This window comes from Alosa pseudoharengus, unplaced genomic scaffold (genome assembly GCF_046254945.1).
Source record: "Alosa pseudoharengus isolate Yale_2024_CS ecotype anadromous, Long Island Sound unplaced genomic scaffold, YU_APseudo_1.1 YU_APseudo_1.1_scf_5, whole genome shotgun sequence".
NCBI lineage: Eukaryota > Metazoa > Chordata > Actinopteri > Clupeiformes > Clupeidae > Alosa > Alosa pseudoharengus.
In genome coordinates, this window is record NW_027468837.1 from 18,718,456 (window position 1) to 18,732,158 (window position 13,703).

Sequence of the window (13,703 nt, forward strand, 5' to 3'; positions counted from 1 at the left end):
TAAGGATTACTGTATTCTTTTTACCAAACCTACTGTGTGTGATCCCTCAGCCCGCTGGTAAGACGCGCTCTCGGTGAGTAGTACGTTTTGTTCCTTTAAAGTGCTATTATCACTGCCATCAGTTGGGCAAAGGGAGATTGCGTTGAGTAGGGCCCCTGTCTTTTGTAACGGAATAGACAGTTTTGGGTGATAGTTTGTTGTATGCGCATCATTGTAAATAAACTCTGTTCCTGATTTTTCATACTCTTGGTTTTACTGGGTCTCTATTAAATCTATTGTATCAAAATTACCATCACTATTACTGTAACAATTCATCTAAATAACATATTCACAATATTGTCTTATTCTGAATAAGGTCAATATTAGGAATATTAATTATTTAATAGTAATTACTAACTCACTGACACCTGATTCTATTTGTCACAATGCTTTAAATTAATGAGCGAAACTAAATTGACTAATTTTAAGATATTTGACTTTGTCTTACAACAATGGCTTGTCAATGACTTTTTAATGTCAATGACGTTGTAATTACCGTATTTTCCAGACTATAAGTCACACCAGTCAAAAAATTGTTCATGAAGAGGAAAAAAAACATATATATAAATATATATATATGTTGCACCTGAGTCGCAGGACTGGCCAAACTATGAAAAAAAGTGCAATACGGTATGTTCTTATTTTCTAAGAAGTGCAAGGTGCTTCTACCTAAGAACTCTAAACTATGTCAAACAACATAGACATGGCAAATGAGCAGCAAGCTGAGTGAATGATTGAGATATTTTAACTAAATATGAGTGAAACATGTAGTTTCAGGTGCAATACTGTTCATGTTTAACCCAAGATTTTGTCTCTGTACTCTGTACCTTCCAACATAAAGAAGTGAATACATTTTTGTAATGCTCTGCTTAACATCAAAAGAAGGACTTGACGTTGCACTTGCACTTGACTCTACAGCAACACTGACCAAGAAAAAAGCCTCAACTGATGACTAACCACGAAAGAGGCACTTGTTGTTCATATCCTCACAGCAGGGTTAATGCTTACCTTCAAAAAGAGGGCATATCTTTCGCCAACAAGTGACTGATCCCTGGCTTGTGTACTGCCCCAGAGAGGTCTCCAACAGAAAGAGTGGGATGCCACAGGAAAACAGGAACAGCACATAAGGAATGAAGAACACCCCTTTGGGGGGCACAGAGTAAACACTCACACTTATTATAAAGGGGTAGTTTGTTTCAAAGTCAGGATAAGCCATTTCTTTCAGGCTCAAAACTCAACCTTCAGAGCCTTGCCTTACTTTAATAACACATCTGGTGAAGGATAACATGCTTGGTCCATGCATGACAATTGGTCATGGATGGATAACATGTTTGGGGGAAAATCAATAAATTTTTAGGTTGTCTGTCTAAGAGTACAAATGTAAAAAATACATATGTTATAAAAGTGGCATTTTTACCATTAAAAAAATGGTACAAAACACATATGTTAACAGCAGGGGCGCAGGAGGCACGGGGGACGTGGGTGATATGTCCCCCGCAGTGCTGAAGAGACAGCCTTCGTCCCCCTCACTTTTGATAAGGAAAAAAAGCCTTATAGGTACGCTAAATAAATAATAACATATAGGATTTGCGCTAACTATGTAAAACTCCCCATTAACAGCATCACATCACTAACCACAGCCATCTACAGCTACTGTAAGATGGCACAATCTCATATTCACTCTGTTGGATATCTGAAGCCAGTTTGTCTACTAACAATCATAAAATAATCCAGGCTACTTGCTTAGCATAAATCATTCATCATCATCTTTATTTGAGTCAGGCTGGTATTCGAGGCAGGCTTTTTTAAGTATTTCTAACCTGCATTTGCGTTTTGTTTGGAGCGGCACAGAGGCGTATCAAGCTTTTTAAAAATGTGGGGGTTGTGGGATAGGGAAGTGAAACAATCCGGCCAAATTATAAATAACTCCCTACAGGGATGTTGTAAGTATTTTCTGAGATGGGTGCGGACTATATTGGCGGGTGTCCGAGAGTTTGTGCCCCGGATTTTTTTTTTAAATTCTGATTGCTACACCATTTTAATGCAGTTTGGGAGGGACAGAACAAGCAGCGCCCTTCATCTGTGTGGCTCATGTGACACGTAGGCCTACCTGCTATCACTTCACTATTTGACACTACCCTACATGGAGACACATTTCATGTTATAAATAAAGAAATAATTTCAAAAATGAATTTGCCTAACAGACAACAGCCTAATTTCGAGGTATCACTGGACTATTAATATGCCTAACTATAATACCTATTAAATAAATGTAAAGGACACACAATAATGACAGAACTGTAAGCTTAAATTCAAAAATGTTTGAAGTCTACTCAAACATAAGGGAATATAAATAAATTGTGTTGCATATAGCCAGCTTAATTAATGTCAATTTAAAGATTATGATTAGCAGTTTCTATACTGTTTCCAATGATAGTTACCGGAAGCCACGTTATTGTTTAAACTATTGTTGCTTCTAGCCCACGTTACCTTTCACTTGCTGCAGGGACGCACACATGGCATGAGCGCTCATAAGCGTTCTACATGCTGGAAATCTTTTGTTCTCAGATGTAGAACTCAAATGTGTCTTGACACCGCCGTTTGTAAGATCAAATGAGACGTTCTAAATGGGACGCAATGTAATGAAGCAGTTTTTTTCCAAGCGTCTTGGAGACGTATGTGTGCTGACTGGGCTATGTCTATATAGTTCTCTGTCGAACATTCGTTCGGTATCTCACTATGGGAAGCGCCCTCTGGCGTGACCAACCACGGAAGCACCTATTGCACCACGTCTGTCTATAGACAGACCAATTGCAGCCCAGAGGCGGAGACCCTACGTCACCCCTTTATAACCGGCTGCGCAACCCTCTTCACTCATTCTCGCTTTCTTCCCCGTGAAGACCACAATCTTCCTCAGCATCTACTTCCTACTGAACTGTCCATCGATAGGCCGTCAAGGTTCTGTCCCCGGGCGTAGGATTGCTACTTGCTGAGCGCTTTCATTAGCACCTACTAGTCAGCTTCGTTGCTGGACTTGCTAACGCGTTAAGGCGAGCAAAACGAAAAGAAAAAAAAAAGATTTTGAACCGAGAAAAATCATTACGGTGCTCGGTAGATATGGCTGCCTCGGGCGGAAAGGGATCTCTATGATGGCAAGAGGCTTCCCTCACGCCTGCCTCCTGCCAAACATCTGCTGCCAGTTTTACCTGCGTGCCTAAAAGAGGTCACACGCTACTGGGACAAACCCTTTTCTCACCGTGTACCCGTCAAGGGATTCGCCATGCTAGATATCAGTGGCATGGAAGAACTTGGGCTATCCAGCCCGCCCGTGGTCGATCCCTCTGTAGCGCGTCACTTAAACCCAAAGGCGACGCTTACTGCATCGGGGCTCACACTCCCTGGTAAAATGGAGCGCTTCACCTCCTCCATGTACCAAAAAATTTACAAGTCCTGTGCTTTGGCTGTAAGGGCCCTGAACACCACATCCCTCCTCACTGCCTATCAAGCAGAACTGTTGGAGGAGATGGGGAGACAACTAGATGCCGGCGCCGCGAATCCGGCGATCTGGGAAGAGATTTCCATTATCGCGGATCAAACAATCAGCGCCTCGCAGCTGCGGGCGAGCTGCGGCCGTGCAATGGGCCTCGCGGTTGCGGGCGAGAGGTCCCTATGGCTTAACCTATCTAGCCTGAGCGACAGGGAGAAGATCTCTTATCTCAACACCCCCGTCGACACCAAAGAACTCTTCGGACCGGCTATTGAAAGCATGCGAAAGAGATGCGACACACAGAAAAAGGAGGGCGAAGCTTTCGATGTGTGTCTTCCCCGAAAGCCTGCGACGCGACCTACGTTTGCCGCTGCTCAACAGAGAGCCCCGCCTCAGTCGCAGGGCTATCAATATCGGTCGACCTTTCGTATGCAGAGGCCCCAGCAGGCGGAATCCCGTAGGCAGACGGAAAACCCTCCTCCTGGGCAGCAACCGAGAGCCTCGACCTACAGACAGGGAAATAGGCCATAATTTGCAGCCACCGCCGCAAAACACCGCGCCTCTTACCCTCCGGGCAACAAAAAGAGGCGAGAAAATTAGAATGCGTGTATCATACTGGGAGAGACAGCCAGCACCACGGGCTACCTGGAATGTTCTCCCCTCGGGCCTTCATCTTGCCGTCCTCCCTCTCCGAAGAGAACGAAACGGCAGGTGACGTTCGTCCCCTCTGTTCGCCGTGTGATGGGCATCGTTCGCCCTCCAGCCCACGGTTCAGAAGGAGCTCTGTTCCCCAAATCGCTCCATTACGATTGCTTTCCCCAATCTACAGTACGGACAAGCTGGCGAGAGAAACCAGTGTCTTTGTACCATATTTCTCCAAATACACTATGCCCCCAAACATGGTGTTCCCCCACACACAGAAAAATAAAGTTTACGCTGACGCATCCAGGCATAAAGCCGAGGGCGCAGCTTTATTCAGCAGAGAAAACCAAAATAAGAAAAAATACTACAGTTCGAACAGGGGACGGTCATTCCACCCTCTGTCCACAAGAGGTTGCTAACGCACCGCCAATAACAAACATGTCAGGCGTGCGTGGTAAATCAGTGCGGGGTAAATCAGTGGGTTTTCTCGACAATACTAAGGGGCCTAAGACTGTCTTTCGCTATGAGACCCCCCAAATTCAATGGGGTAATAGCGTCAGTTGCAATCGGAGAAGCAGCTCATGTTCTGGAGTCGGAAATAAACTCCTTATTGAGCAAAGGGGCGATCAGAAGAGTTCCAATACAAGAAAGCCAGAAAGGGTTTTTCTCCCGCTACTTTCTTGTAACAAAGAAAGGCGGGGGGCTACGGCCGATTCTAGACTTAAGAGTTTTGAACAAACACTTCACGTTCAGAATGCTCACGTACAGCACTCTGTTTCGTTCAATACGTCCCGGGGACTGGTTCACTACATGCGATCTTCGCGGCGCATATCTGCATATTGGTGTATTGGCCCGCACAGAAAATACCTGAGATTTGCTTTTCAGGGCAGGGTTTACGAATACCTCTCAGTCCCCTACGGGTTAAGTCTAGCCCCCCGCACATTTACCAAAGTTATAGAAGCAGCACTGATTCCCCCCAGACAGTCGGGTCTCAGAATATCTGCTTTCCTGGACGACTATCTCCTTTGCGCTGCAACGCGCGAACAGGCGCAGCTTCACACTGCAGCGCTCATAGGCCATCTATCGAGCTTGGGCTTCAACATCAATCACACCAAGAGTCATCTATCTCCCTCTCAGACAATAGAATATCCGGACGTTCAGATCGACTCTCTTTCTTTTCGTGCGACGCTGTCCGAGGAGCGAATCAAAGCGTTTCACCAAAGCCTCTCCCTGTTCCGCAGGAACAAAAACAGTTTCCTTCAGAACATGCCTCCGTTTACTGGGACTGATGGCCTCATCAACGGCCGTGATCCCATTCGCCCTCCTGAGAATGAGGGAATTTCAAAGGTGGGTAGCGTCCCTGCGATTATGTCCCCGGACACATCTCACCGGTATCACCGGTGTGCCTCACAGCACTCAACTGGTGGAAAAACCCACAGAACAGGCTCTCCCCTGGGAGTTGTGTACGAGAGAAAGGTAGTCACGACGGATGCATCCCTCACGGGATGGGGTGCAGTCCACGAGGGCAGATCTGCCAACGGTACCTGGCCAGCATGGCTTCGAGACAAACACATACATTTTCTCGAACTGTTGGCAGTGTTCCTAGCGCTGGAACATTTTCTCCAATACCTGCACGGTTGCCATGTCCTAATCAGGACGGACAATACAACCGTAGTCAGAGCCGGACAGTAACGGAGTACATTTACTTGATTACAGTACTTGAGTACAATTTTGAGGGATCTGTACTTTACTCAAGTATAATTTTTGAGGAGTACTCAAGTACTTTTGAGAGGCAAATATCTTTACTATTTTCTTATTACTCTTTACTGTACTTTTACTCAAGTAATGAAGCTGTGTACTCTGTCCGCCTCTGACCGTAGTGGCTTATATCAATCGCCAGGGAGGGACTCGCTCCCTTCAACTTCACAAGCTTGCGCGCAGACTGATTCTTTGGAGCAGCACCCGGATCAGCTCGCTACGAGCAACGCACGTTCCAGGAATCATGAACACTGGGGCGGACCTTCTCTCAAGGGGAAATCCCCTTTACGGAGAATGGAGATCCCCAAGTTGTCAATCAGATCTGGGAGAGATACGGCAAGGCTACCGTAGATCTCTTCGCCTCGCACGAAAACGTTCAATGCCCACTGTTCTTTTCTCTCAAAGACGCAGATGCACCGCTGGGTGTGGATGCACTGACACAACCGTGGCCCAATGCGCTCCTCTACGCATTCCCACCACTAAGCCTAATTTCTCCGACACTCGCCAGAGTAAGGGCCAATCTCAATTCTCTATTTTACCCCTTCCCCCTTCCCCTTAGTTTTGCGCGTGCACGTGAGACGAAGGGCTATCTCAATTCTCATTTCGATCGAGGGGTAGGGATAAGGGCAAGGGGTAGATACCCCTTAAAACCAAGTAAGATCGGGAGCTTACTTGAAACCGAGGGGTAAGAGAAATACCCAACATACAACGCTCACACCGGAAAAATAAGCACACAGAGAGATTCATTGACATGAAATGTTGCCATTAATAAGGATTAAATAAAAAAATATAAAATTAAAATGGTAATTGTTTTATGTTGCATTCAATCTTGTGAACATATATTGAAGGTCCTGTTCTTCATGAGGAAGTTTTCAAAAATCGCCTGTTTTGTGAATGTTAACAGCACATCATTATTTGCGCGAATGTCTCGCATTTTACATATTTCCATGTTTTCCCCCGGAATTGGTAGCATACCATGTCAGAAATGTAAAGTCCAACAGCAGCTAAATTCGCTGAACTTTTTTACCGCTCGTCTGATATGAATGCTGCATAGGGCTACTGCTGCCGACTCCTCGCATAGGCTATTACAGGTAGCGATTGCTTCTGATGTAAAATATCGAAGGAGTGGGATGTTTACATAGCAAACTGCATGTTTATTTTGTCCCCCATCCCTGTTTCATTCACCCGGACCAGAAGGTAGGCTGCGAACGAACATAGGCACGTTCTGCTGTTGTTGAAATAATTCCTGAACGGTTTTATTCCGAGCTGAAAATGCAATGATAGCCTATTTGACAGAAGACAGGTTGCTAGTGACAAAATATTAGCTTTCAGTGTGGTACGATCTCTGTAAATGACGTTAATTCAAGTGTTTCAATCATCCCGCTCTCCCTTATGGTTGGCTAGTGGTATCTCATTTCCAAGGGGAATATCCTTCACCCCTATGTCTTGCCACTCGGTTTCGAGGGACAAGGGCTAGGGGTAAGATGAAGGGATAGGGGAAGGGGAAGGGGTAAAACAGAGAATTGAGATTGGCCCTAAGAGAGCACGGACTATCTCTCCTGTTAATAGCCCCAAATTGGCCCGGGAGGTTGTGGTTAGCGGAGATCAGCCAGATGCTAGCCGGAGAACCCTGGCCTCTTCCTCTCCGCAGAGACTTACTATCTCAGGCCCAGGGACAAATTCTACATCCCAGGCCAGATCGCCTGGCACTCTGGGTTTGGCCCGTCAGCGGTTAAACCTGAATGCTGCCGGTCTTCCTCCCGATGTCATTGCAACTATTCAAAGTGCCAGAGCCCCATCGACGCGAACACTTTACGACCGTAAATGGCGTGTGTTTGAAAATTGGTGTGTGGACAGGGAGGCCATCCCTTTCCAGTGCTCAGTTACTGATGTGTTTTTTGCAAGGACTTTTAGACAAAGGAAAAGCCTTCACGACATTTGGCCGCTATATCTGCTTGTCATGTGGGGTTCGGCAAACTCTCGGTGGGTTGCCATCCACTGGTTAAGCAGTTCATGAAAGGTGTACGGCGTTTACGTCCGCCACCGAAGCCTACAATGCCATCTTGGGACCTGCCCATGGTCCTGAAAGCTCTCTCAGAAGCCCCTTTCGAGCCTTTGGGTAGCATCGATATGAAACACCTCACGCTGAAGACGACTTTGCTTTTGGCTTTGGTCTCAGCAAAGAGAGTGAGCGAACTGCATGCACTTTCGATTCACCCGATGTGTATGAAGTTTAACGAGGATCTGACAGCGGTAACGTTGAGACTGAATCCCGCTTTCATTCCAAAGGTAATCGTTCCGAAATATGTTGGCAAGGCCATAGAGTTACGATCCTTTCACCCTCCTCCTTTCTCCTCGTCAGAGGAGCAGAGGCTGCATTGCTTGTGCCCTGTCCGTGCACTAAAGATGTACGTAGACAGAACGAAAAATATTAGGAAAAGTGACCAGCTTTTTGTATCATGGGCGCCTCCCCACACAGGGAAACACATATCTACGCAACGTGTCTCTCACTGGCTAGTTAACGCAATTACGTTGGCGTATGAAGCCAGGGGCATTCAGCCTCCCGAGCAACTTAGAGCACATTCTACTCGGGGCATGGGCACTTCTTGGGCATTTTTCCGAGGAATTTCTGTTCAAGACGTATGTGGAGCGGGCTGCTGGACAAACCCGACACATTTATTCGTTATTATAGGCTGGATGTAACGGCACCGACTCTGGCGCATACAGTGCTTAGTGTGGGGACCGCAGACGAGTGAAATGAACCCTCAGAGCTCATCATATCAAAATTATTTGCTTCGGAAGGCATGCAATACGGGAGTTGTCTATATCTTCCCATAGTGAGATACCGAACGAATGTTCGACAGAGAACGGGAGGTTACTTAACGTAACTGTGGTTCTCTGAGAATATGAGTGAGGTATCTCACCAATACGCCCGTTTTGCATAACTGCACGGGAGAAAGCATGCCAGAGAATGAGTGAAGAGGGTTATAAAGTGGTGACGTAGGGGCTCCGCCTCTGGGCTGCAATTGGTCTGTCTATAGACAGACGTGGTGCAATAGGTGCTTCCGTGGTTGGTCACGCCAGAGGGCGCTTCCCATAGTGAGATACCTCACTCATATTCTCAGAGAACCACAGTTACGTTAAGTAACCTCCCGTTTATGACACCAAATTAATAAGTAGGCTATTTCTGATTGGGGAAACTTTTAGCCTATAGTTTATTTTTCTTTCAGTCTGCGGTTCCATAGGCTACCATTCAATCTTGCTGCAAATGATCAGATGTGTGAAGCAGCGGGCATAACTAATTTCACGGCTACGTGGACGAGTAGGTTCATTGTTGAGGAGGCCCATAGTTTGAGAAAAGCTGCAGATCATAGACAGAGAAAGCATAATGCTCTGAGAACAGTAGCCAAGGGCCTTTCTGCAGAAACAACAACTGCCTTAGTGCGTGCACTCCCGCTTTCACTTTGACTCCCTGCATTTCTACATTGTGACAAAAACTGTAAGTCGGACAATTTCGTTTAGCATAATGTGGTAACAATTATCATTTCAATTCTACCTCAAATCTGATCACTGCAGATGTTATAATGCAGACCTAAGCAGCAGCACAGCTTTGAAAGACACACACTTAGAATTTGATCAGAGCGACTGTGGTTCTTCACTGACACGATTGGCTGGATGACCGTTCAATCAAATCAACAGACCTATTTGTGTCTCTGTGTGTGCGCGTTATCAGAGCCCACCCTTTTTAGACATACGGTTCCAACTCTTTACGAGAGCGTTTATTTCCATATTTTACTTTTGTTTTAATCTGACAAAAAGTGTAGGGGATAGAATCGTGTTCCAGCAAAAGTGTGTACGTTATAACACCCACATCCCCCACGCTTGCTACGCCCCTGAGCCTACTACATTTAAACACAATTGTTGTAACTCAAGGCATTCCAGCCAGTGACGGACTGGACGGTCTGGCATTTGGCCAGATGCCAGAAGGGCCGCGTGGGCCGTTTGGGCCGGCCAATCACGGAGCGGCATGCTTGTCGGGTTTGCGCGGCCCATTTATCATAAAGACGGTTTTACAATATCTCTCGGCCCACTATCAAGCATCAATAGTGTTACATGGCTTCGAACAAGCCATTTATCTCTAACTCCCTTTTCCTCCTTCATGGAACCCGACCAGTATTTATACCAGACATGAGTCTCTACACTACAGTCATGGTGACCCTCAATATTTACATCAGTCTACATTCTTTTGTAACCTTATTCAATCAAATGATTTAAAAGTGCATTGTTTGAAATTGGAATACAATAAATATGCTGCCTGTATCTTTTATTTTATTATTGGTTTACAAAAGTTAGGCTACATGAAGCAATGACTTCTGGGAATTTCAAAACCAAATGCGTCTACTTCCTTCAGCACGGGGAATTGCCGATCTAGCATGCCTTGATCCTCGGAATTTTCCCCTTATAAAAGCTAATAAACTGCCCCCAAATGCACTTCGAAACATAAGAGAATGTCTGCTTAAATTCAGTGCACAATGCCAGATCTGCCCTCAGACCAGCTTCTTGCTATGTGCAATTCTACTTAGATTTATTTCACACTACTTGGGCCAATGGTAGAATACTGGTCACTACTTGGGCCAATGGTAGAAAAAAGCAACATGGGATGTTGATATTTTATGAAGCCATGAATGAATCATCATGCCTATGATCCCAAAAAAATACTCTTTTCTGATTGGCTGGTGGGGTGGCTATTAATATTTTATAGTTAACTATAGAATCTTTGGCGATAGCATGGACAGTTAGCTTGTTTACAGCATAGACAGTCTATGGTTTACAGTTGATTCCATTGTTGCGAAGCCTGCAACCGTCGTCATACTATGGTTGTTATAGTTACCATTCATAAGCATTGATATGGAACGGTGTCCTGTTATTCAGAATTAATAGCCACCCCACCAGCCAATCAGAAAAGAGTATTTTTTCTCTCCGGGTGATAAACTTTGATAATGTACTCTTTGTGTTGGAGTGGACATTATTTGACACTAAGGTAATCTTGTTGGTAGGCTGTTGCTAAGATACAGTATATGAATGTCTGAGGTAGATACTTGACTTTTCAAATTCAATTTGATGTTTGATGGAATGTTAAATACCTGCTACATCCACTAAAAGTAGCCTATTCAAATTCTGCATTTTCTGTTCGGCATCAAATTTGTAAGACAGTACAACATATTTCAGAAGGTTCCATTTTCTGTTAACAAAAGATTTTTGTGTATACGTTGAAATAATAGTGTATCTTAAAAAATGAAATGTGCCATTTTGTGCTGACATATGTTATTTTTAAGACTTTTTTATGACACACATACCATACTTAAAGCTGCAGTTGGCAAGTCTGACAGAATTTTGAATGTTTACAACTCTCATGCCCCTCCCCCACTACCACCGAGCACCCTCTCATCAAGTTTGTGCTCGTCAGTGCGCACCAAACTGCACCAGACTGTGATTGACAGTCAGATCTCACACAGCCCTGCTCTGATTGGACCAGAAGTACTGGGAGCTGTGGATTTTTGCAAAACAAATAACAGGCTCTAGGTGGAGGTAGAAGTTTTTTCTAAAACCTTCTGATTTATGTTGTTCTGTTGGAGCATAGTGTCTCAGTGAATATGATCAAAAAAATCTTGCCAACTGCAGCTTTAATAAACAACTTTATGTCATATTTATGTCATATATTGAGGTACATAGATACATATTTCAGAAGCTTACCCTGATTGTAAAACTATACCCAGCAGAGCAGCTCTTTTCACATGATAAAAGCACCTTGGAACATAACCTTGAGCAGTTTTAAAATTCAAAACCATTGTCATAACTAAGCATGTACCTGATATATCCACTAATTTGTCAAATAGCCTAGTATGCCCTACAAAAAGCCACATTCTGTTTGCAGCATTTGAAGCATTTAAAACTTAAATGATTATGAATGAAATTATGTTTTCATCTTAAGTTCTTTTTGTCCTCAACAGGTTCTAAACAAAAGTGCATTAAATTGATGGCAAGGCTTTCTATATTGTTCAGCTTTTCATCATATTGCAAATATGAATGTTTTCTCTTACCTCCTCCATTTTTGTAACACAAGTATGGAAACCTCCACACATTACCCAAGCCAATGATCTGGCCGGCTACTGCTAGGAGAAATTCCATTTTGTTGGCCCATTGGCCCCGCACTAGTTGGTTGGATGAAGGTTGGGCCAAGTTTCCATCCTGGTAGGCCAATTTGCACTTTGAACTTTCACACTCAAGCTGCTTTTCCATGGTCCTGCATATACAGACATAATTTTATCCTTAGCAACGACAAAATATGACAAATTCTGATAATGCAATTGAAGTACCTGGAATGACTATAGCAAGAACAAAAAGCCCAGCTTTAATCACATTGCATCACTCGATAGAAACACAGACTATTGCCAATTGTGGTTCTCCATATCTCTATCACTTTAACCCACTGAGTGCATAAGTGCATATTTAATGAGATAGGGCCTCATTTGCATATTTAAACATTAAAATTGAAAAAAAAAACATGCAATACATTTTTTTCTCATCTTAACATAAGTAATCAACTGAGAAAGTTTCATGGTGATAGCTATAATTTAGAAATGTTACCCTATTCATGCTTTAATTATCTTATTATGCTAATTATGCAAATTGCCCAAGGTGCAAGTTTTAGCAACCAAGTTTAAATCTATCCACTAGGCCTATAGATGACATTTCTGCAATAAAACTTTAGGGTACTCAACATTTCTGGGTTCACTATTGGGCCTATGGGAGATGCAACATAGGTTTTCTTATAGACAGCTTGTTTCCACCATGAGTGTAGGTATTGAGCATGCAAAGTAAAAATATGTTTCCCAGGTTTATTTGCACTTATATCTTAACACATAATGTTAACATTTCTCCTTTCTGGCATGTTCAGTAAAGCTAACATTATCGTTATCCCACTTACAGATAGTTATTGCAAACTACTATGTATCTGTTCTCTCTCAATGAGTTTTTATGTTGACTAATAACCAAAGCGTGAACCACCGTTGTGTTTTCTGCTTATGGATGTCAGGAAAATGTATTGTATACAAGTATGCTAATGTCATCTCATTTGTGATTACAATAGTCGGAGACTCGTAATGTTAGCCGAGGATAGGTTGAAGGTTAGTGAACGAGTGCAACAGGTTCATTATCATCAACTGATCAAGTTTAGATAAATTATATAACATGATGTGCATGTAAAACAAAACGTAAATCTATGTCAGGTTTAACAGTCACTGTTCTTGGTGGCATACTTAGTCAAATGAGTCACTGACTGTGTCTCAAATCGCGTACTTCTGCACTTGCAATACCTAATTTGAGTGCATGAGGGTGTTCACACTGAAAATTCCAACGAGACGAAGGGCGCTGCAAGTTCCCGGATGGTGCACTCATAACGGTCAAAAAGCTGAGTGTGCAACGCTGGACACTTTTCGCCCTTAACGGACGCCATCTTGCCCAAATAGCGGAAGGGGAGGGAGTGTTTTCAAACTCGTGGTAATCGCGGTTGAGAAAGCTGAAGCAGCAGCAGTGGAAAACAGACTTTACGGAGGTACAAGCAAGTTATAACATAAACGGTTCATGTTTTGACACAGTATGACCATGTCACTGTCGAATTGAGGACGCCAATAAATCGTCATTTCCGTGAAGTGCACGGAGTTAGTAGCCTAGAAATCTAGACGCACCCTAGCGGCGGCAAATTAATTTGCTCAGC

At 43.9% G+C, this 13,703-nt stretch overlaps 1 protein-coding gene across 3 annotated transcripts in view; it reads right to left on the reverse strand.

Moving 5' to 3' along the window:
- The window catches only part of LOC143104815 (sodium- and chloride-dependent GABA transporter 2-like), a 51,427-nt gene that overhangs the window by 14,913 nt on the left and 22,811 nt on the right, over positions 1–13,703 (reverse strand). For all 3 annotated transcript variants that reach the window (XM_076269133.1, XM_076269134.1, XM_076269132.1), the window contains 2 exons: positions 12,028–12,230; positions 1,048–1,182 (listed from right to left, as the gene is read on the reverse strand). In XM_076269133.1, coding sequence (XP_076125248.1) covers positions 1,048–1,182; positions 12,028–12,226 — 334 coding nt within the window. In that variant the 5' untranslated portion in view covers positions 12,227–12,230. The remainder of the gene's footprint in view (positions 1–1,047; positions 1,183–12,027; positions 12,231–13,703) is intronic.